This window comes from Bombyx mandarina, chromosome 15, assembly GCF_030267445.1.
Source record: "Bombyx mandarina strain Sakado chromosome 15, ASM3026744v2".
Lineage (NCBI taxonomy): Eukaryota > Metazoa > Arthropoda > Insecta > Lepidoptera > Bombycidae > Bombyx > Bombyx mandarina.
In genome coordinates this window covers 5,902,965-5,926,718 of record NC_143221.1, presented here as the reverse complement: position 1 = coordinate 5,926,718, position 23,754 = coordinate 5,902,965, and the positions used below count along the sequence as shown (strand labels likewise).

Genomic DNA, 23,754 nt, shown 5'->3' with positions numbered 1-23,754 from the left:
TTATTCTATTAAACACTAATTATTATTGTTATTGTTATTAATATGTTTAATAAAAATATTTTAATCACTGTACTTAAATAACATTCGATGATTCTAGATTTTTCGTATCAAAGGATTTCCAAATTGACCGGTAGTTTAACACAATTAATTCTTTATCACGTCAAATGCAACTATATAGTTTTTTTCTTTACAAATATAGTGCATGTGAAGCTGCGTGGCAAGTCTAAATTATTAATTATTAAAGTAAAAGTTTGTATTGTTAAAAAAAGGTAACTAGAATTATGAACAAATTATTACACAGATATTTTTCTTTATTTCTTTAGATGATTAATCATACAGACTAGGTTCATTTAAATTAAGGTAGCCGGTGCAGACAATCCATTTGGGGCCCCCGTAAATCTTTGCGAGTTTCGATTGATAATTACACCTGTGTGGCTTAATGTATCTTCTTGTCTCTGGACCGGTAATGAAACTTTTTCGAAGATTGTTGTGATTGTATAATTGTCCTGTCGACAACTGTCGAAGAAGTGGTAGATACTCTGGTTTCGAAATCTCATTTGAAATACGATCCATCTAAAAATATACCATTGTTAAAGTTTAGATAATTCAACTAACGAAGGTACCTATATATATAATCAAGACATGTGATTCGCGACAGTGTAATTTTTAGTGTATCTTGTGTGTTATAAACAATGTGTTTTATTTTATGGTTTACCTTAAGATAACGATTTATCGGAACACCAATTAAATTTCATTACCATTTATTTTAATTTATATGTCACTGAATATTTTCTTTGAAGCTGGTTCCAAGAAGAGTCACAGTCCTGAGAAGTGTCGGGTTAGGTTTTTTTTATGATTGAGCGATCCTGGTTGCCCGGAGGCCTTTCCAGTTTCACAATGACAGGTGGGCGAGCAAGGGCTCAGCCAGGAGGGGTGGGATCTGCTAGCAGCCACTCGAGCGCCTCCAAGGGAGACCTAAGAACTCAAGAATAGCTGCTTGGCGAACTAATCTACTACTACGATTACGGGGGTCCCTAAGCCCGCTCCTAGTGTTATAACTAAAGGCACTAATGCAAGGGCCCTGTGGCTACGGCTGCGTTCTGGAGTTTCCTTGCGATTAGGGAATTGTTTCTACTCGAGTTGCAAACAGGCGTGTCGTCGGCGAATAAAACTAACTGGGTCGGCGGCGACCGGGGAATATCGTTGCCGAATAAACTAAATAGAAGCGGCGAGAGGACAGAGCCTTGCGGGACTACAGCCGTGAAATGTCACGGAGAGCAGTGGGTTCTTTCGACTCGATATCAAAAAGAGCGATTCGACCAGAAGTCCCGTATGATGAGCACGAGACTGTCCGGCACGCCCATGTTGAATAGTTTGAAAATCAAATCGTTGTATCAGACTTTGTCAAACGCTTTTACGACGTTGAATAAGAGAGCTCCCGTGTAGAGCGGTTTTGGTCGGTTAAGCCCTACGAGAATGTGCGTGAGGTGGTAGTCCTGTTGTACGCATGAGTGATTTTTGCAAGGAATCCGAATTGTTCATCGATGAGAGTCCCTTTGGATTCTCATCCAAATAAGAAGTCTCTGAGGCGTTTGTAGAACAGACGCCCATACAGTTTGCCTAGAGACATGAGGAGGCTAATCGGGCGGGTAACTCGTCGGATGATTTTTTGGTTCACCGGGTTTATGTATGCCGATAATGTCCGCTTCATTCCACGTCGCGGGAAAGATACCTCTCGTCATAGCGGCATTGAAAATAGATGTCAACATTACGATGAGTTGGGCGGGTAGAAGTTTAATAACGCGATTAGTTAAACCGTCGGAACCGGGAGCTTTGCGAGGACGTAGATCTTTGATCAATTCTTTAACTTCCATCGGTGTAGTCGGGTTAGTCTTTTTATAAAGTTTATTTTACCAAATACCATGAACATAGATGTACATGTACAAAATTATAATATACAGTAAACTGAAAAGGCACAGAGCGAGGACCTCACTCCCACACAGTGACATTTAGTAACAAATCTTTGACTTCCTAATCAGTTCCTAATCAGTTTTTATATCTATGAACTGTTGGTTTCTGAATGGACTTAGAATTACAAATCATTAATTTTAAAAAAATGTACTGGGTTGCTAAAACTTTGATTTCCTTACAATTATCTCTAAAGTACTTTTATTATGGTGCACTCGCAGAAGTCGAGCATCGCCTTTCCCGACTCGTCGTCGCCGAGCATCGATGCCACAACACTCGGCAACGACAAGTCGTTTCCTATTTTTGCGACGAGGACACGGCGCCACCCCTCCCATGCGGGGTAGGCAACGAGCGTGTGCTCCGCCGTGTCCAAGTCGCAACCACAATGGTAACACTCTGCCGTCGGCTCGGCTCCGATCCGGTGCAGGAACTCACCGAAGCAACCATGCCCAGTGAGCACCTGCGTGACCCGGAAAGTGAGGCATCCTCTGTCACGATTCACCCAATCCACAAGAATCGGGCGAATCGCCTCGACGGTCCTACGAACAGCCGAAGGATCGGCCAGCCGCCTGGATCATGACTCCAGCACGGACCGCCGAGATTGGGCCCTCCGCGCTCTGACCACACTGGGGCTGGGACGCGCCACGCCCCGGGCACGAAGGTTAGCCCGTCACTGATAGTCAGCGGCGAGCGCCTCCGCCTCCAGGACCCAAGGCGGCGTCCCAGCCAGTACACACGCCGCCTCAAAATAGATGGTGCGATAACCACGGAATTGGAGCTCATAGACATCTAGAACGTAAATGCGCCACCCAATATATAAGTTCTAAGGTCTCAGTATAGTTACAACGGCTGCCCCACCCTTCAAGCCGAAACGCATTACTGCTTCACGGCAGAAATAGGCAGGGTGACTCACAAGAGACTCACAAGAGGTCCTACCACCAGTAATAGAGTAGTACTTCTCCCAAGTTTTGTTTATAAATAATGACATACTTACAGCTAATTTCAATTGATCATCTGTCAACGGAGTCACTATTGGTCCAAGTAATAACACACTGCTATTTTTTGCTAGGCTTTCTGGGTCAACTAGCATTAGTTCATCAGTGTTAACCTTACTTTTGAGTTCGTCATTAATTACTAAAAACATGTGTTCTGAGATAGTTTTCGTGAGTTTTTCATTTTTAATTGAGTTCCTTTTTTCGATATCTTCTGCCTTTATGGAATTCAAAAAGGTTTTTAATCTATCGAATGGTTTAATGGATTTGGCTTGGTTCTTTTCGCAACACAGTGACCTCAACTCAGCAACTAAAATATTAAATAGTAAGTCTCTTTTTTTATCACCCCCAATTCCAGAAAATTCGTCGTCGTACCATCCACGAACATTATTGTTTAGTAATTCAGTTAATTTCTTAACCGCTGGATAATTTCGATCATCAGCCGCATTTACGATTTCCCTGTTCTGCAATCTGTAGACTGCATTTTGATTGTCAATTCTTTTATTATATAAATGATTTTGAGGTAATTTGGCAATTTTGCTTTTGAAATCAACATCTTCTTTCTGTTTAACAAAATATTTAGGTGCATCTCGGTCTGCATTATATCCAACTTTAATTAAATCGCTAAATCCATATTCACTTTTCTTTGGTTGTGAATTTAAGAGATTATACAATTCTTCGTCTGTCAATTTTGATAACACGTAGCTTGAATCAGTACCTATGATATACAGTAAAGTTGTAAATGATAGAATTATTATGCTGGTATCGTATTATAGTTCAATGAACTAATTTCGCAAAAAACAAATTTAGGTTATACATATATTATTATAAATACTTTTGATGGAATTTAAATTTGTAGAATTCTATTTAAAATTGCAATAATAAACAGAAATCTTGAAATCTAAAAATTCAAATGTTTAAATTTCTGTCGGCTATCATTTCTTTGATCTTGATTTTTCAGGAAAAATTACGGCGGGAGGGGTTGTTGGTGATAGTAAAGCGTCATAAATTGTGATCACTAATCACTAGAAGTATTGGTAATAAAAGTTCAAGCAGTCCGTATTTTCTTCATTCACTTATCATTTGTTACTCACGCACGGCGCAGAATAGAAACGAATAGAAGTAAAAGTTACACAGTTACCTACTAAATTAAGTTCATTAGTTAATTTAGGTATATACTTCGAATTGGGCTGGTTTGTACGAAGCTACTTACGGCGCCGGTGCATCATGCATATATGATCCAATTTAAAAATCTTTAAATTACTATATGTTATCCATAGTGTAAGGAGAGAGTCGGCTAGGATGTAAAACTATTCGTAGTATAAAAATAACTATACAAAGGTAGAATCAGATTTTAAGTTTTACCGATAAATTGTAAATATGTTTTGTAACCTACAAAACCTTTTAATTAATATTAACTGTTCACGTAACTAATTACTTAACGCCCAGTAGAACGGCTTTCTAATTCGTATCTACTATTGATTAGCAGGAAAAAGATAGGAGCTACACTTTAGCGCTGGACTTAGGCTATACCGACATCCATAGTGAGTAAGGCCTCATTTGCAAGGGAGTTTTTTTTAAAAAAATAAGCGTTCATAATATAAAACAGATGCATTTCCTATGTTCATACGTCAGCGCTTATAAAACGCGACGCTTTTTTATTGCGCAGTGTTGCATTTTGAGCGCTAAGCGTTGGGCGTTACAGATTACGTCACATTGAGAACGTTATAAAAGCGCAACGCCGAGTTTTAACGCAACGTTTTTAAAGCGCCCGTGCGAAAATAGTCTAATAGGCTACTTATCTTGACATCCACTGCTCTCTGATAGAAATATTAATGATGAACTCGTGGATTTATTAAGTCCGTACATGAGTACAAAACGAAACGTTTAAAATCACTAAATCAAGTTATAAATTTCCAAAAACAAACCTGAATAAGTGACTGCTGAAGGCATTTTTGGTAAATTTTCTTCGTTTGGAATATAGCTTTTCGATTTTATGTATTCTTCTAGGTCACTATTCGAATCATATGATGAAAAATATGAAGGTTTTTGCAGCATAGCCATCGGAATTGTATGTTGTATCTGAAAATTAAACTTTATAGTAGTTTTACTGAAAGTCGGTTTAATCAAAAATAAATTTCATCATGCTTTAGAAACTGAATAATAAAAATAATTTCATTAGCAATTTGGCTATCAGTTATCGAGTTTCTTAGATTAATAGTTATTAAATATCTTCTATTTTGTACATAATTACAGCATGTCAAACAAACTAATGTGTTAAAATATTAAATTGTGTGATACCTTGAATAGGTGCCCTCTAACTAAAACTAAATATTGAATGATGATTTACTTACCAATAAAATCAATAATAGTGGTATTTTGACAATCCATGAAGGCATTGTAGCATAAACAGTTTAATATCAAACTAACCGATGCACGACCACAAGTTTGCTGATAAAAATCGTTCTGTCATTATTGTTTTTTAAAATTAACAATGAACAAACGCTCGTAAAATTTTTAACACTTATTGGAAAATTACTCGGTCAACATTGAATTAACAAGCCTCTTTTCTATTTGTAGTGATGTTCGCAGTTACAAATTGTACTCTTTTTGGTTGAACTTGACAACGAGTTGATTGAAATTGCTGATCGTAGACCAAAGGAAAAATAAACGTTGGACACAACGGTCTCTACTACCTAAGTGAACTTACCATTTCAGCATTATCAACGTTAACATTAAATTTTTAAAAATACCGCACTGTCTAGTATGTTATTAAGATTTAAGACCGCTAACAGCGATAAGACGCGCGATTTTATACTACAAGCAAAAGGCAAAACAAAGATAGTATTTTTAGGAAGTACCTAATTCTTCTTGATTGGTGAAATGTAGTAGGGAAACTGATTTAAGGACAAATAAAATGTTATGATAAATCATCCGTTTTATAGATAGTTTTTGTACGTTTATTGTATAGTACTTACACATCTTTGAATTTTGCTCAGCTTTTTCACCCAATAAAAACAAAAATCTTAGCTAAAACGTTTTAATGAAATGATGGCTTTGAAAATGGTTTCAATTATTGATAATTACAATTTTTTTTTAAAAATCTGCCTGTTTAGTTCGATTGTTTTTTTATTAATTAGTGTAGATGGGCGGACTAATTTACGGGATATTATTAAAATATTAGCTGTGCATTATTATCTAAGCAGTATAACAACAATTCTACCAATTAAATATTATGTGTATTTTCTATTATTCTTACTCTTAAAGCCGGAATACATGTTGGCTGGTATATATGATGACTCGAACTCATGAACCCTGTGTTAGTATTTTTTGAAAATGTGAATTGCGAATATTATGAAGTTTTTGATTAAATTTGTATTTTAGGTGCATGGTTATATTTTTTCATGGTTAGCGTGGTATGGACATGTGATGCGTAGAGAGAAGATGCATGTGACTAGGAGATGAATGGAAATGGTAGTGCAAGGTAGAGGGGAAGCGGTCGACCGAAGGAGACATGGATGGAGTGTGTAAATGACGATATGAGAGAGAGAGGAGTGAGTGTTGAGATGACGGCTGATAGAAGAGAATGGAAGAGAAAAATCCGATCCCACCTAGTGGGATAAGGTGGTGAAAAAGAAGAAGAAAGTTATATCTTTTCATAATATAAGTTATTTAAATACCATTCTTGACAACACCAGGTAACATTCTTCTCAATATTAGTCGTGATGGTCATGTGTTAGAGGGGCAGACTTGACGCGTCTCACGATGTCCCGCCATCTCTCCCTACTCAAGGCCATTCTACTGCATTTCTTTAGGGCAGTTTCCAGTGTAGTTTTAATTTGGTCAGTCCACCGCACTGGCGACTTCGCACGCGATCTTATACCGTTCCGCATTCCCTATATGACAAGGCGTTCTATGATCCGACATCTCGTCGCAAAACGTGTCCAAAGAAATATTATCGAGATCTTAGTACGAAGTCCAAACATTCTGCTCCAGCACCAAATCTACAGAGTATCTATTTTTTTCCTTTTCACTTCTTGCATAGTCTAAGTCTCAGCAGCGATATATGCAGAATATTAATGTTCTAACGAGCCTGATTTTTGTGGTATTGATTATGTTTCTATTTCTCCATATTTTGCTCAGCCCGTCCATCGTGTAGTAATTAATGATATTTGTGGATAAAAATCTTCGAATTGAATTTTTTCTCGCGATGTAGAATGTTATTTTCGAGAAAACCTGCACCATTGCTAATATAATATAAATAAAATTTTAAATATGGTACTGGAATTTACAATTTACATCACTTCACACGATCACCATTTTTGTTACAAGATATTTTGTACTTTTTACCGAATTCAAAAAAGAAGGAGGTTCTGAATTTAAGTATTTTTTATGTGTTACCTCAGAACGTTTTTTACAATGTTTCAGAATGTTTTATAACCACAATGACTTCACCTAAAAGTCTTAGTTACCAGGTCATAAAATCTTTTAAAAAAATATATTTATATCTTAGAAAATTTTAATCAAAATTCAAATTCACAGAAGGAATGCAAATAGTTGTAGGTAGCAGGTAATTAATTAAGAATTATTAAACAATATTAACTATAATACCTAGAAAGATATATTTTTATAGACATTGTAAATGTTTCAGGCTGCCTGAATTTATATGCGCGTCTATGGCAAAGTAGTGACAAAAGATATTACAATTGCCCTAACCGATGCAGCATAAACTAAAAATATGAATATTCCGTTTCCGATATTGACACCTCGGTTGATCGATTCTAAATGGTTCAATGCAGACAGTCCTTGTGATGAAGAGGCCGAACTTACTGCTTTAGAACAAGCAAACCAACAATGGGTATGTTAAAATTTTGTAACTAAATAACTAATTCGTCTCTATTTTTTACCTCGATTTCTCAAACAAACTCATTTAACTAAGTTTGTGTCATCTATCATTGGCATAATAACATTTGAATTTAACTGTAGGTAGAGTTTTTATAAACCATTATGAGGTATTTTTGGAATATTTACTTAGTTCTTCTAAAAAACAAGTTATATATTTATACAGAAGAACTTATACATTACAATTATAATTAATGTAACATGAAGAGTTTTATAAATCTAATTTGATACCTTGCAGCTGAATTCAATTGGCCAGCAATATATGAAACGTGCCCCTCTTGGTAAGACTGAACCTGAACCAATGGAAGAAGAAGGAGATAGCGATGAAGAAGAAGGTAACTACAAGTTCCTTTTTAATTATTTTTTTTATCTCGTTATACAACGTATAGATTACTGAAAATATTTTTTATAGATCGTTTCTGTTGATACTATTTTGCAGTAATAATTTATTGAGGAATACATCAGATTTCATTTTAATTTTTAATTATTAAGTACACACACAGTAAATAATTGCCTCCATCTTTCAATCCGAAACACATTACAAATAGGCCAGGTAGTAATACATGTGGGGTCACTAGATGCTCTACCATCAGTAATTATGAAAATGGTAATTCTGTGACTATGCTGGTGTTTAAATCCTGTGGGCAAAAATGTTGTAATAAAATATGTACTCAACACACATTTGCAAATTACTTCCATGATGAAGGAATAACAACATGAAATTAAAATCAAATTTTAAAGTCTGTAATTACTGGTGCTCATCTTATGACTTTTTATTGAATAATTTTTTTTTGATATCTGATGCTAGCACTTTTTTGATATTCAATTTAAGCTGCTGTAAAATTTTGCTCTCCTTATTCTTGTTCAGTCTTTGTAATAATGAAACCTTGCCACCACTGACCCAGTTAGCTTTTTGGGGGATGACATGGGTATTTACTACTCTAATGGAAACAAGCTCTTCTTTGTGAAAAAACTAGAGACCACAGCTGCAACCCTGGAACAGTGGTTCCACAAGTGCCACATCAAAGTAACTTGACAAAAAGCACAGTTATAGTTTTACAAAAGTAGGATCTCAGTATGAATTTCCTGCAAAGGTCCTGGAATAGCATCCCCAGAACAACGTCTTAATGATAACTTACACCTGTGTTTTCTAAAATGTGCATCGCAGTTAATTTTGAGAAAATAAAACCATGCAGTTCTGTATATAATATCTTGTGATAGTTTAAATGGAAAAACTGCATTTATTACTTACTTTAATTTCATATTTTTAGGTAATGACGAATCAGATGAAACAGAAGAATCTCATGATGAGGATGAAGAGGAAGATGTACCAACAACATACTCTCCAGCTAGGAATAACAATGAATTAGAACCTGACAGTTTAGATGATCTTAATGATGCACCCGAACTTAATGTTGCAGATCAAAGCTCCCTTGCTGCCCTTTGGACAATACAATAGTTTAAAATGTTATTACGACAATAAATGAATTATTTCAGATTTAAACTGATGTGTAACACATTAATAAACGATGCACAATTTAATGCGACCCGTGAATCGGTGTGCACTGCATCGTTGTGATTCTAGCGTCCCATGCTTGGTATGTACTGCATCTTAACATCTGTTGTACCCGCTTGTATAAAAACGCGAGCTACCATTGTAGCTGGTCATTTAGAAGCCGCGCTAAACAGTTGATGTTAAAGTCGAGTCCTCACTTAATGATTAGCTATATACAAATGGTAGCCATTCAAGTTAATTATTAGTGCCCGATTTGTGATGTCGCTAAGTCTTTAATTGTTCATGTGCTCAATCTCTAAAGATTCTTTTAACTTACTATGTATAATTAATGGATCCAATTGTCCCGTCAATCGCGATTTTATTTATCTGTTGGAATATGCTCTGTGGATCGTCCCGTAAGACTCTGTACCTATTACTTCTGAACTTATGCCAAGGAGCTGGATGGATCTCCTCAATGGACCCCAAGATCCTTTACCTCTAAATCACCATAGTTTCAAGATACGTATCACCATTTAATTATTTCAAAATTGTAATATTTCACCATCACCAGCATATGATTACCCTCAATATTTTGTGAATATAATATCCTATTATTTAATCTATTTAAGTTACATGTATAAGTTTTTTTTTAGATATTTTCTTTTTTGCATGTGTGTGTGTGCTTTAGATTAATATACATAATATATATGTTGGTATGACTGACTGCATTTAGTTTTTATTTTTATGGCGCCCTGAGAAATTTTTAGAAACTCATACTCTCCACTGCAGCTACCGGTTGGTGTAACGATTACCGTTACAAAATTTATGTATATCGACGCCTGAAAGGCAAACGTGACTAAGCGACAATAACTGCTTTGTACATAAATGATAGGCAATAACCATATTCGATGCGCAAAAAATATATATTTCTAAGTTTATTAAAATCATTTCAATCCTACAGCTAGATTCGTTAAAATAGTTTTTTTTTCAGGTATTTCAACTTTAAATTAGTCTACTGTAAACTTCACGCATTGTCGGTTAGTCACGTTTGCCTTTCAAGCGTCGAATTATGTATCTATAATATATTATGTATAAACCATATACAAGGTCTTTATATACCTTATTTTCGACTATTTTTACTGCGTACGTCATGTGATTGAAGTATCAAATGCATCGTAATCTCTACAGGACATATAAACTTTGTGAGACTCAATTTTTGATGTTATTTCTTGTATTTGACTATTCTTACTCGCATTATAATCTATATTTCTGTTACTAAACGCCTAGATTGCCGGCTAGCTTTACCGTTTTTTGTTAATGTTTGTTTTAGTATTTTAAGGTCTCTTAGAAAAAGTTTCGCTCAGTATCATCAGTTTCGTCTTTCCTAGTCTACTAAAGGTCCACATTTAGAGGAGCGGAGGCCCCTTGGTCCCAAATTATTTTCCAAATAAACTTTTTCAGTCGATTTTCGAATACTTAAATTTTTTATTGTGAAACCACGTAGATTCTCTTAGTATTTAGCAAACGTCATAAATATAATCGAAGACAAGAGTTATCTGAAATTAAACTTCGAAGGAAGGAAAATATGTTTATTAGTGTTTACTTGTCGGCATTTGAGATTTTTTTCCAAAGTCTATTGTGGAGGCACCGGGGCTTTCGCCCCGGTTGCCCTCCCCTAACTTCGGTCCTGGTCCACTAGGCCTTCCGGCGCTTTAGTAACAGAAATCGGCATAATTACTTCAGTGCGTCACGTAGGGCACCGGTGACCTACACGGGATCAAAGGGTTATTTGAATACTATTCGTTGGTAATCACGTGACGACGCAACTAAAAAAGTATTTACGAAATAATGATGGAAACTACCTATGTGGCGTTGCAATTGGCCTCTATGTTGTTTTTATAAAGTGATCATATACCAGGTTTTGCTGTTGTGACGGGTTTTATTGATTTTTTTGTATGTTGAGTGGGTCCTTGAGCAGCTCTATAATTACCATAAGTAGGTGGCACTGTGGTTAAATTAAAAGTTTTTAGGACGTCTGCCTGCAAGTAGCAGCAGAAATAAACCCAGGAAAGTTATAAAAATTTATGTATTTACAAAAAATTAAATGTAACAAGAATTATCACAATTTATTATGCATGATTAATAAAATTAATAAATTCAATGTGAAATAAGGCCCTGTCCACTCAGTTTGGAAATTATTTAATATCAATTTATGATTCTGTTTAGGTAACTGCCACAATTATTTTCATAAAATTAAATTTAACTGGAGAACCATTCAAATCTGGGGCAACCATTTTAGAAATATCTAAATGTTTTTGTGAAGACAAAGGTTTAATGTTGGTAACAACACCCAGCAAATAATCCAAGGTGCTCTTCATCGAACAGAAATTTCGTTGCACATTATTTTACTAACAATTCTTGCATTTCTGATTGAGTAAATAAATTTAAAATAAGATATTTATAAAATAATTAATAAACTAGGCTAAAATTATATTGGAAGTAAGTAAAATTATGTGTCTTGGCTTCGAAACAAAACAATTATATCACAAGCAATCTCACTATAATTAAACATTCATTGAAACATGCAATCGCTACACTCTCATCAAGAACAAATACATATATATAGGTATTTAATTTTCTTAATTATGTTTTTATAATAGTAACAAATACCTAATAAGTTCACTGTGGTAATAACATTTTCAATCATAAATATGTTATAATATACATGTTACATTCCTGTAGGATAAGTACTATTGATGCATAGATCGTCCAACCAGCTTCAGTTAACTGAACCCTTTGAGTGCATACTGTCGTTAGATCGACTCTCTATTAATTCGTATAAAATTCGAAGCATCAGAATACTGACTATTTGTACAGTTTGATTAAAGGCATTAGGTATTGACCTATACGAATTGTAGTATAACGATTTTAATAACATTTATAAATAAAGATTTAAAATATTTTGCTGTAAAATTTGCATTGATTCTCTTAAGTTGCATTTTTTATAAGGTACTTTTTTCAAAAGAAACCCTTCAGCAAATTATGCAAAATATTTGAAAATAAGCTCAGCACTTCCATTAATTTGTTACTGGAACTTTTAGATATTAAAACTTTAATGTTGTTATCCACATTTCATGGCCATCTCATTTTTCAAACCTGTATGCATATATGCTTCACAATAGGCACAGGCTGGATGGTTGTGCCTACTACCAGGAAATGAACAGCACTCATATATTATTTATTATTACTTATTACCATCAGTTCAATTGGATAGTGGTTTTAGCTTAAAAAGTACTGGTAACATCAATTAGTACGCTAACAACTCTACTTAGCAAGGGACCGATGTTGGCTGATGGGACACTCTTCCATTTGCTTGCAAGACATTTCTCTACATGACTATGAGTTGGCATTTGATCTGGAAAAAATAAAATAAAACCAAATTTAAAATGAACTGGATCCAATTTAGTCTTCCTTTAAGTTTTTTTTCTTCTCTCTCTAAACTGGATGAACGAACAAACGGCTCTGACTTGCCGAGCGCAGCAGCCTCGTAATGATGCCTCGAGAGGTTCCTCGCTCTTTGTGGACTCGCCTATTGTCTTTTCGCTGTTCATTATATAAAATTATAATAAATGGTTTTATTCGAATTTTAATTAGAAAACAAAACGGGTCTTTAGTTAGTATTCAATCTTGAAAAAAAGAGGCTTCCGATAATCCCTTATTCACCAGAGAAATTACAATTATTATTTATTACTAGTTATGAGAATTAATATTATGGGTAGGCACTAGATAGACATAATGAATTAATTGAACTGTTGATCTACTCATTAATATTATTTTGTCATCACACCATTGAAGTGGTTTCTTTAGTAAATTCTTGATGAAACTATTTTGTTATCAACAATTATCCCTTGATTGATAATGATGATTAGACCTATGGCAGTGGAAAAATTTGCTCACCTGAACAATTGCTGAGGTCCAATGTGAAGAATATAGCACTTTTTTTAGCTAAAGGATTGTATTCATCGCAATAATAGTGTAAAGCCATAGCTAATGATGATGGTAGAGAGTCTATTTTAGTCATTAACATTACACCGTCTTTAGCTACCTCATCCATATACTTAGTAATAAGTTCCGCCGAATCTTGTAGCACAAGAGAGGAAGTATCTACAACTATGTGGCGGACTGTTGAGCTTTCATTACCTGTAAATTGTTTTTTTTATTTTTATATTTTGATGTTTTTCTTAGATCATTATAAACACGCGAGTGATTCCTGATGAAGCTCTTTCTTGTGTGACAACATTTTGTAACATTTGAATGGCTAAGTATGAGACTAATAATCTTCATATTCATCCTTTTTTTTAAATAATTAATAAAATATTATAATAAGTAGTTATTTAGGATTCTTACTCTCAGTTTTGCGAGGCTAGGACGCGGCAGAGGAAGAATAATATTCCATTAAAAATTGATATTGAATAGAAATTTACAGAATAAAATATTAGTAATCTGATTAGAAATTATATTATATAACAAATTAGAAATTCGTGTTTGGTAGACTAAAAAAATATATTATATTGTTAAGAAGCACTTACGCAAAAATTTTGCTGAGACCAAGGCGACTTCATTTATAAATTCATTGAAGGCATTGGAATCAAATTCCATATTTTTACTGTTATAAACAAATATAAATGAATCGGTGTCTTTTTTTTCTGAAATCGATGATATCCCTGAAATGTATATTATATTTCATTAGGCTTTAGTTTATGCACATAATTAGGCTTTACTTTATGCACATTTGTCGTCGTCGTGGCCTAAAGGATAAGACGTCCGGTGCATTCGTATGTAGCGATGCACCGGTGTTCGAATCCCGCTGGCGGGTACCAATTTTTCTAATGAAATACGTACTCAACAAATGTTCACGATTGACTTCCACGGTGAAGGAATAACATCGTGTAATAAAAACCAAACCCGCAAAATTATAATTTGCGTAATCACTGGTGGTAGGACCTCTTGGGAGTCCGCACGGGTAGGTACCACCACCCCGCCTATTTCCGCCGTGAAGCAGTAATGCGTTTCGGTTCGAAGGGTGCGGTAGCCATTGTAACTATACTGAGACCTTAGAACTTATATCTCGAGGTGGGTGGCGCATTTACGTTGTAGATGTCTATGGGCTCCAGTAACCACTTAACACCAGGTGGGCTGTGGTTTCGGTTCGAAGGGTGCGGTAGCCATTGTAACTATACTGAGACCTTAGAACTTATATCTCGAGGTGGGTGGCGCATTTACGTTGTAGATGTCTATGGGCTCCAGTAACCACTTAACACCAGGTGGGCTGTGAGCTTGTCCATCCATCTAAAAAATAAAAATAAAACATTATGATCTGAATACTTATTCTATTTGATTATGTATTATACATTTAATAGAAATAAAAATGTAATTAGATTTTCAGCAATTTCAATCACAATTTATATTTATTTCACTTATTAATATAACAAGTGGACGAGCATGCGGGTCACATGATGACAGGTGAATTACTGAGGCGGTTTCAATAACTTGAAATTCAAAGAAATAATTGGTATTTAGTTTATTGCTACATTGACTAAAGTTTAATAAGCATTTTGACGTCATGGCCTAATGGAAAAGACACCTGGTTAAATTCGTATCGAGCGATGCGATTTTGCAGGTATTCGAAATCCGCAGGCAGATACTAAATTTTCTAATGAAATCTGTACTTAAAAAATAAACATAATGGACCACAAAATGACGATAAAAAACTACAAATTAAATAATCTTACCTGTTTGCAATTGGAGAATTGAATCCTCATCAACATTGTACTTTTCTCCTAAATTGTACATATCACGATTAAAACTATTTTTATCATACTTAATACTAGATGGAAGTATTTCATTCTTGTTATTTAAAATGTTACTATAATTGACACTAAAAATAATCATAACAAAAGCAGAAATGACTATGCTTGTCTGAACTATGAAGCTATTCTTAGTCTCTTGTTCACGATAAAAACTTTCTTGATGTTTTGTAAAAGATCCAGTTTCATTTTGACTCTCATCAAAATAACTTCTGCTTCTAATAGTGTTCGATGAACTATTAGAAACATTACTCAAATGTAGTTCACTGTTTTCCATTTCAGAATTGCTACTGAAATCAAGATGAGACGGAAAATAGGCAGGTAAAGATTTTGAAAGAATTTCACTGCAATAAAAAAATTACCAAATCATTAGTCACTACTAACCATATGCTATTTTAAGTAAGCTACATTTCTTGAAAGCAGTGATGATGCCACGATTTATAGCTATGTGTATCAGTTTTTGTGATTTTTTTGGTAAACATACTAGATTTACTAATACTAACTTAAACATTTCGTTTATTAATGGAACATGTTTTAAATAATTTGAATATAGATTAAAAGCAAAGCAGTGAATTGTGTGACTGATGAAATGATAACATGCTGATAATCCAAATAAAATTAATTAATTACCTCTCATTCTTACAAAAACGATTTTCTATTTGGGGATCAACTGAACTCTGCCTTCTAGTTATGGGCTTCCTAGGTACTTCTATTGGATGAGCATTGCTACTGAAATCAAGATGAGACGGAAAATAGGCAGGTAAAGATTTTGAAAGAATTTTACTGCAATAAAAAAATTACCAAATCATTAGTCACTACTAACCATATGCCATTTTAAGTAAGCTACATTTCTTAAAAGCAGTGATGATGCCACGATTTATAGCTATGTGTATCAGTTTTTGTGATTTTTTTGGTAAACATACTAGATTTACTAACTTAAACATTTCGTTTATTAATGGAACATGTTTTAAATAATTTGAATATAGATTAAAAGCAAAGCAGTGAATTGTGTGACTGATGAAATGATAACATGCTGATAATCCAAATAAAATTAATTAATTACCTCTCATTCTTACAAAAACGATTTTCTATTTGGGGATAAACTGAACTCTGCCTTCTAGTTATGGGCTTCCTAGGTACGTCTATTGGATGAGCATGCTTACTGAAATAAAGACAATTTGAATTAGACTGGTGTATAAATACTAATTATACTTGTAAAGTAGACAAAAACATTTATCACTACAGAAAATAGTATCCAATTTAAATAGTGGCTGATTTTTTGATCCATAATTATCTCAACTAATAGACAGTAATCACCACCAATGGAAAATTTTCTGAAGTTTATTCCGTTCAAATATCTTCATGACCATTTGATTTATATTGATTTACATTTGAAAAAGAACTGATATGGTAATTTATGTATACCTATTTTAGGGTATGACAATTGACAATACATTATAAAATTTATAGAAATTACTATTAATCAGTTTTTTTAGTTTAATCTATTGAAGTTTAAAGTAAACTGTGTTAGGAACGGTTTATTCTGAATAATGCTATAATTATTTATATTCTTTGATATATATTAAAATTTATTGTAGGGTATTGTATAAGACATCTAAGACAGATCTAATTAATTTACAGTATGTTTCTTCTACCTTTTTTTATCATTTACTTCTTGTTGGGAATTCCTCTTTTATTTTGGATTTATCTACACATTTTACCTATTTCTAATAATATTGTGATATACAAACAATATTAAGTAAAATTGGGGGATATTTGTAAAATATCAACAGACCTAAGTAAAAGGTAAGAGAAAGCAATATACAAAGTGTATTGTGTGTGAGGGTGATCAGAACATTTCATCAGAACAAACCACTCATTAGTGAGTGAGATGAGTGATGAGTATCACAAGTCTATATGGGATTTTACTGTGCTTTCCTATAATGTTATGCATAGAGGTTTTGAGAATTCTGTATTGTGTTAATCTCCTGAAGACTTTAATAAGATAATCCGGAAGATTTTAATAATTACTACAAAAATGTCAAAGTAATATTTTCACAATGTCCATTATTATTTATTTTTCTTTTTCAAAAACCCTAATAAGTAATAAAGTTTTAAGTTTTAGTAATAAAGACCATTCCAATGGTTCATAGCAATATATATTACCTGATAGTATTATCAGGTTCATCTTGCCCATAGCCTTCTGTGTTAGCCAAATTCTCTTCAATTGGTGATATACTTCTGGAAACTCTATTCCCATCCATTGTGAATTCCCCACAAGCAAATGGGCAATAGCCTTTGTGATAATGAATACTTGGTCGAGCTACAGGTTTAATATTGGCCCCCCCATTCTGAAGTAAAAAAATAGTGATAAGCGAATACAAAGTGTGATAAGCGAATACGATACAAAGGCAATAAAAAAAAAGCGAAGAGAAAAAAAATTGTGAAAACAATACGGGTTTTTAAGATTTACAGGAATGACAATAGTCTGCAACTAGAACATTATTTACTGAGTAAATTGAATAAAATATATGTTTTTAACAGATTATACTCACACTTCCTTGCTCTATATTACTCATTAAATTTAGGAAGCAATATTTATTGTTTTCGCTTTATTTATTCGGAGACTCTCGATTATGTATTGCTGCAGCTGTATAATCTATGCTCTTAATCAAAATCTATCTATGTCGGAGATTTTTTTAAGGTATTTTATGACCTGGTAACTAAGATCTTTAAGTCATGTCTTATTTTAATTTATAATCTTATTTTTATGAAAAATTATAATATGGAGATAAATGAAATAAAATGAAGATGATTAATTTGAGACATTAATCAACTGGGATGAAATTAAATGAAATGAGCTGATGATATGGGATGAAATATAATCTTAGTAAAATGGTGGTCATTTATTGAGATTTTTTCAATGAACTTTTTGAACGATCCCGAGAAGTTGCATTCAGCGGATTTGTTTCATTTTCCCACATTTGTGCACTTTCACAGATATCAAACAGTTAATAAACCACCGTTAAATTACACATTTAAACCTGAAGAAACACTAAATAGACAAAATAAAACAAATCACACAACTTCACTCCTCGCATTTCCGCCAAAAAGTCTCACAGATTAATAAATTAGATTTAGTTACTGCCATAGATAGTACACTTCTTATACCGGTCACTCACATTCGCACGAATACGCAAACCCACAAGTGTAGGATGACATTTGCAAATGATTATGCAAAGTTTTAGTTGCATTCGTGGTTTTCCAAGCTGTGTTGGCTTTTTAACGGACATCAAAGCGCGCGAACCGCGATCCTTCGCGTAGTCTCCCACACATTCGTGTGACCAGTTGCGCCCACGATTGCGAAGGTAACGGACGTTTCGCCATTTCATAGTCCGTGACGTCTACTGACCTTTATCATGGATTGGAACAATACCAAGGTGATGGAGTTCATTGAACTCCTGCTTGCACTTTGCACATTGTACGAATGTTCGCGCGCATGTGAAGGGCCGTCAGGCATTCATTCGCAAACTTAGCGGCTGTGCAAATGGGTTCAGTACTCAATTTGCGAACCCGTTTGCGCTTCCTCCTACACTTGTTTACGAATGTTTCACGAATTTCTCTTCTTTTTTAATTCTCCAATAGAACATTGAAGAAAAGAGAGTTTTTAATTCTTTCCCAGGCGTTATTAACAGCCAATCTGTTGTTATGGGATTTCTTTTGAGGGTCCCATATGGTCGATTCGTTTTGCAGGAGTTCAATGAACTCCATCACCTTGGTGTTGTTCTAATGCATAATCATTTGCAATTGTCGTCCTACACTTGTGGGTTTGCGTATTCGTGCGAATGTGAGTGACCGGTATAATGCCATACACGTAAGGCTCAGTAAATTTGGCCCTCCTTTTATTGATTTTCGGATTTTTTTGATTTTTAATTATAATTCGTCGTTTGTTCGTTAATGTTCGAGTGTAAAAATTGTTTGTTCGTCTTTTATTTATTTATAATTAATTAAACAAATGATCACCGTTAAGTGGCCCCCCCTTACTAGATATCTTTATTTTTATCGCTCAGATTAATTCATTTTGATCAATTATCATTTGTTCGACGACTATTGGTGATTGGTTGATCATAAAAAACAAATAAATTAAAAAAAAACGAAGCCTTGTAATATAATAATATTATGTCAATCAAAATACTTCTCGATAGTAATAATTAAGTTAATATAGACGTAATTTTTTTAAATAAAATCCTGTTTATAGAGTATATATTATACTAAGTTTAATCTTCCATATTAAATGAATTTCTACTAAACGTCCCTGCAATATATTTCTTGAATTTATAAATAATTATCATTTCAGGAAAAACAGATTTTGTGTGCATTACATTTATATTTTTTGAACTACGTAATGAATTTATAATAATAATAATAAAGCCTTTATTCAGACAAATACATTTTTTTTTTACATATACAATTATTATTTCTTTTCTTTTTTCTTTTTTTTTACTATGTTCTAAGTAAGTAAGTGGTATTAATATTAATTAAATTTTTATGGAAGATTTTTTATTTTATTTTTACCTATATTATTATTAGTTTTTGTCTGTTTGTCTATTATAGACATAGGCCTCCTCCAACTGCCTCCACAAGCTTCTATTTTCAGCTGTTCACACCTCACCTCCAACACCTCACGCCTACATTGCGCATGCGCCGGTTTTGTCAGTCAGCTGGCAATGACCGTATACACTAGCGTTTTGTTTACAAGTGCGTTTAAACTAATTATTTCTTATGTAGATCAAAAAAATATTTAAAACTTCAACAAACTTCAACAATACTTCAACAAAAAATGTCAGTGAAGACGGTCAATTAGTCGTTATGGTACGATTAGCGCGGTTTTAATAAATTCAGTTATTTTTAATGATATTGAATATTAAAAAGCACATAGAAATTTCAGTGATTTCTAATTATTTTTAAGAATATTTTAGGAGTACAACTTACGTGTTAAAATGATACTATTCATTATCATGCAATAGGGGATAGTCATGATACTTGAATCTATAATAATACTAGCTGACCCGGCAAACGTTGTGTTGCCTTAAATAAGATTTCTAGGGAAATTCTACTGTAGAAAAAAAAACCTCATTTAATCACATAATACCTCATTATAAACAAAAAAAATATATACAAAAAATAAAAATAAAAAAAGAAATGTTTGGGGTGGACAACCCTTTTCACTTAGGGGTATGAAAAATAGATAGTAGCCGATTCTCAGACCTACTGAAGATACTATTGATACACAAATAAAACCAAAAAAAAAATGGCTGAAAAATGTATAGTATTGTATAGCTCTCAAATATATTAAGTGTATAATCTATGATGTATAGTGAGTAAGACAGGAGACCGGCTTCGTTCTCATCCCTACTACGTGATGTTTGCTGGATGAGTGGTGACACCTGGCGGGGATAGCTGATCGATTGATAGTTGATCAATAGTCGACCGGCGAGGGCGGGAGATCAAATTCAATTTAAAAATAATCATAATTAAAGGAACTTGAAATTATAAACTCGAATAAGAATTTATCGTACTACAATTATAACATTTGATTGCCATCTTGCAACCTTATTGCGGATCTGTGCATAGAATAAAAAAATATATTAATCGGGATGGAAAAATAGGGGTTGATCGTATAAGAGTGAAAATTGAGAGTAATATGATTTTTTTAAATTTTAAGTCATGACAAAACAAAATAAAAATTTTGCCAAAAAAGTTAAAGTTTATATAAATATATATAAAAAATAGAGGTTGATCGTAGAGGGGTGAAAATTTTAGAGTAATATGATTTTTTTTATTCTACGTCATGACAAAAGAAAAACAAAATTCTCGCAAAAAAATTTAAAGTTTTTAATTAGCAAATAAAAAATAAGGGTAGATCGTAGAAGAGTGAAAATTTAGGGTTGTATGTATTTTTGTATGTTGTATCATAAAAAAATAGAAATTAAAAATTTTATCTAAAAAATAAATAAAAAAATGTAGGGGTGGACTACCCCTAACATTTAGGGGGATGAAAAATAGATGTTGGCCGATTCTCATAGATACCGGATAAGCACAAAAAATTTCATCAAAATCGATCAAGTCGTTTCGGAGGAGTATGGCAACGAAAACTGTGACACGAGAATTTTATATATTAGATAATATATATAAAAATTAATTGCTGTTCGTTAGTCTCGCTAAAACTCGAGAACGGCTGGACCGATTTGGCTAATTTTGGTCTTGAATTATTTGTGGAAGTCCAGAGAAGGTTTAAAATGTAGATAAATATGAAAATGCTTGGAATTAAATAAAAATAACAATGATGTTTTTCCTCTGATGTGTCCCCCGTCGGATGGATTCCTTTTGTTTGTTTTAAGTTTATTTTATACAAAAATTTAGGTCTTTTATTTATCGATTGAGACACTACGAAGTATACCGGGTCAGCTAGTAAATAATAATTTAAAAAACTAAAAAACAAGCTTTAATAGAAAATGCACATAAAAAATTGGAAACTAATTTATAAAAAAAAAAGGTGGTTTCCTTTTTTATATTTTGCCCTTGTACTGGCAAACGAGCATACAGCCCACCTGATGGTGAGTGGTTACCGTCACCCAAGGGCGTCAGCAATGCCAGGGTCAGAGCTAAGCCGCAGCCTACCGTTAAGTACTCTCCACAAGCCTCGTTTAAAGAAGGACGTGTCATAGCGCTCGGGAAACACCGTGAGCCAAACGTGAAACATGAAGCCATTGTTCATGAATTTTATTTAGGTCATATTATATAATTCAGAAGAGACCTAGCAGAAAGTACGATGCATACAATTACTAAAATATAAAAGTGTTAATAAATGTTATTTATTGAGACTTTTTAGTGGACGTTTTAGAATCCAAGAAGCTATGAATATCCAGCGGTTTTGTTATATTTTACCACATTTGTGTGTGTTTTACAGATGTTAAGCAGTCGCAGTTAAAAGCTTCCTGAGATTTAAGCATAATTGGCAGGAACGCGAAGAGCGAAGTTGTGTGGATTGTTTCATTTTTTAAATTAATTCAATGTAACGTGTATTATTGGTAGTTTATTGATCGCTTAGCTTAACTGAAAGTATATAAGTTTGGGAAAATGAAACAATTGCTGGACGCGACTTCTCGAGCTCTTACAAAAAGTCCATTAAGCTCTCATTAAATTCCTATGATTTTACTGAACAGGCGTCACTTATTCCCATCCAACAACTACGATGCTGCCTAAATGTTATCCAAAAACTAAGTGGCAATGTTTGAAAAATAAAACTGCGAATTACATTTGAGATGTATTAATTACGCAATAAAAAAAACCAAACAATCTAGAGAATTAACCAAAAGCGAATGGAATTTTTAATCCACCAAAATAACTTGTCAAATCAATCAGAAGCCAATCACACGATCACTAATACAGAAGAAACAGACAAAGGAGTAGGCATTGGTAATATTGTACGCCAAATTTTGTTCCAGAGGTTGTCATTTTATGAAGAGACATGTCTGGCACTATTGGCTTTGCAGGATAAGTTACCAAAGTCATTTGTGTAGATTCTTCATTCTTTTTTATTTGGTCTTCAAGCCAAACTTTGAACGTTTGAATAGGTAAAATATCAACAACTTTATTGTTAATTGCAAATTGAGCAGTCATTTCTTTGAGGCAAACATTTTGTCCATTAACAACAATACCTATGAGCTCATTGCCAAACACTGCTGGGCCCCCAATATCTTTAAAGCACGTGGGAACTTTGGTATCGATACAGTCAAGGTAACCTGTTATGTAGTCACCGACATCAGATTCTCTGTTTTCTAGTCCTACATATTGTAGTTCTTTGATTTCACCTACTTCAACGTTCAGCCCATAGCCGAAAGCTTCGAAATCGGTAATAGACTTTTTATCGGTGTAGTTGCCGAGTTTGATTTTAGAAACAACTGTGTTATTGTATTTTTCTGTATATATTAATGCGACATCTTTATGAATTTCACCTCCATCATACGTAGGAAATTTTTCAATTTTTTTAACACGAAGAGCAATACAACTGTCCTTATTTTTATCATTAGTGGTATTCAATAAAACGTGATCTATTGCTTGTTGACTACATCGAGCCGAAGTCAAAACCATTCCATTAGAAACTACGACACCAGAACACAAAAATTGATTCTGGGGAGACATAATAGCCACCATAAACGGAAACTCACTGGGATTGGCTGCACGAATTTCGTGCATTAGAGTATTTTCTCTTCTAGTGCAAGCTGTGAGGTTGTTTAAAAAATTTTCTGTAGGAATTTCCAGCGACGCCTCTTTGGAATCTTCGTTTGTCTCGGCAATGTCTTCTCTGTTTTCATCACCAATACTTTTGTTTGCGTTATTAGCATAACAAAATATGGAAGTATTCAATAATATTGTTTCAAAAATACACAAATAGGCAAATATAGTTTTTACCCACATTTTATATTTTGCAAGAAAGAAAATTCTAGTTGTTCTTGATCCGATAACT

The 23,754-nt window shown here is 33.8% G+C and overlaps 3 protein-coding genes across 9 annotated transcripts; 1 reads left to right on the top strand and 2 right to left on the bottom strand.

Moving 5' to 3' along the window:
- Positions 1-293: 293 nt before the first annotated feature.
- Positions 294-6,703, bottom strand: LOC114242993 (uncharacterized). The gene is made up of 4 exons (XM_028174350.2): positions 5,315-6,703; positions 4,889-5,042; positions 2,963-3,678; positions 294-573 (listed from the first exon to the last, which is right to left on the bottom strand). Exons 1-4 carry the CDS (start codon positions 5,357-5,359, stop codon positions 328-330), a joined length of 1,161 nt encoding a protein of 386 aa, XP_028030151.2. The 5' UTR covers positions 5,360-6,703; the 3' UTR covers positions 294-327.
- Positions 6,704-7,387: 684 nt separating this feature from the next.
- On the top strand, positions 7,388-10,081 carry LOC114242953 (uncharacterized). Its single transcript, XM_028174287.2, has 4 exons — positions 7,388-7,530; positions 7,612-7,818; positions 8,101-8,197; positions 9,134-10,081. The coding sequence occupies exons 2-4, from the start codon at positions 7,699-7,701 to the stop codon at positions 9,319-9,321; spliced, it is 405 nt and encodes a 134-aa protein (XP_028030088.2). The 5' UTR covers positions 7,388-7,530; positions 7,612-7,698; the 3' UTR covers positions 9,322-10,081.
- Positions 10,082-11,428: 1,347 nt separating this feature from the next.
- Positions 11,429-18,340, bottom strand: TORIP (Torsin interacting protein). 7 transcript variants are annotated; one of them, XM_089733039.1, is made up of 8 exons: positions 17,780-18,340; positions 17,391-17,575; positions 16,288-16,386; positions 15,855-16,007; positions 15,150-15,568; positions 13,947-14,081; positions 13,315-13,557; positions 11,429-12,772 (listed from the first exon to the last, which is right to left on the bottom strand). In XM_089733039.1, exons 1-8 carry the CDS (start codon positions 17,801-17,803, stop codon positions 12,642-12,644), a joined length of 1,389 nt encoding a protein of 462 aa, XP_089589165.1. In that variant the 5' UTR covers positions 17,804-18,340; the 3' UTR covers positions 11,429-12,641. The 7 variants fall into 7 exon arrangements, with proteins under 7 accessions (XP_089589165.1, XP_089589167.1, XP_089589166.1 ...); XM_089733041.1 differs by having other exon boundaries at positions 15,150-15,514; XM_089733040.1 differs by having other exon boundaries at positions 15,855-15,953.
- Positions 18,341-23,754: the final 5,414 nt, after the last annotated feature.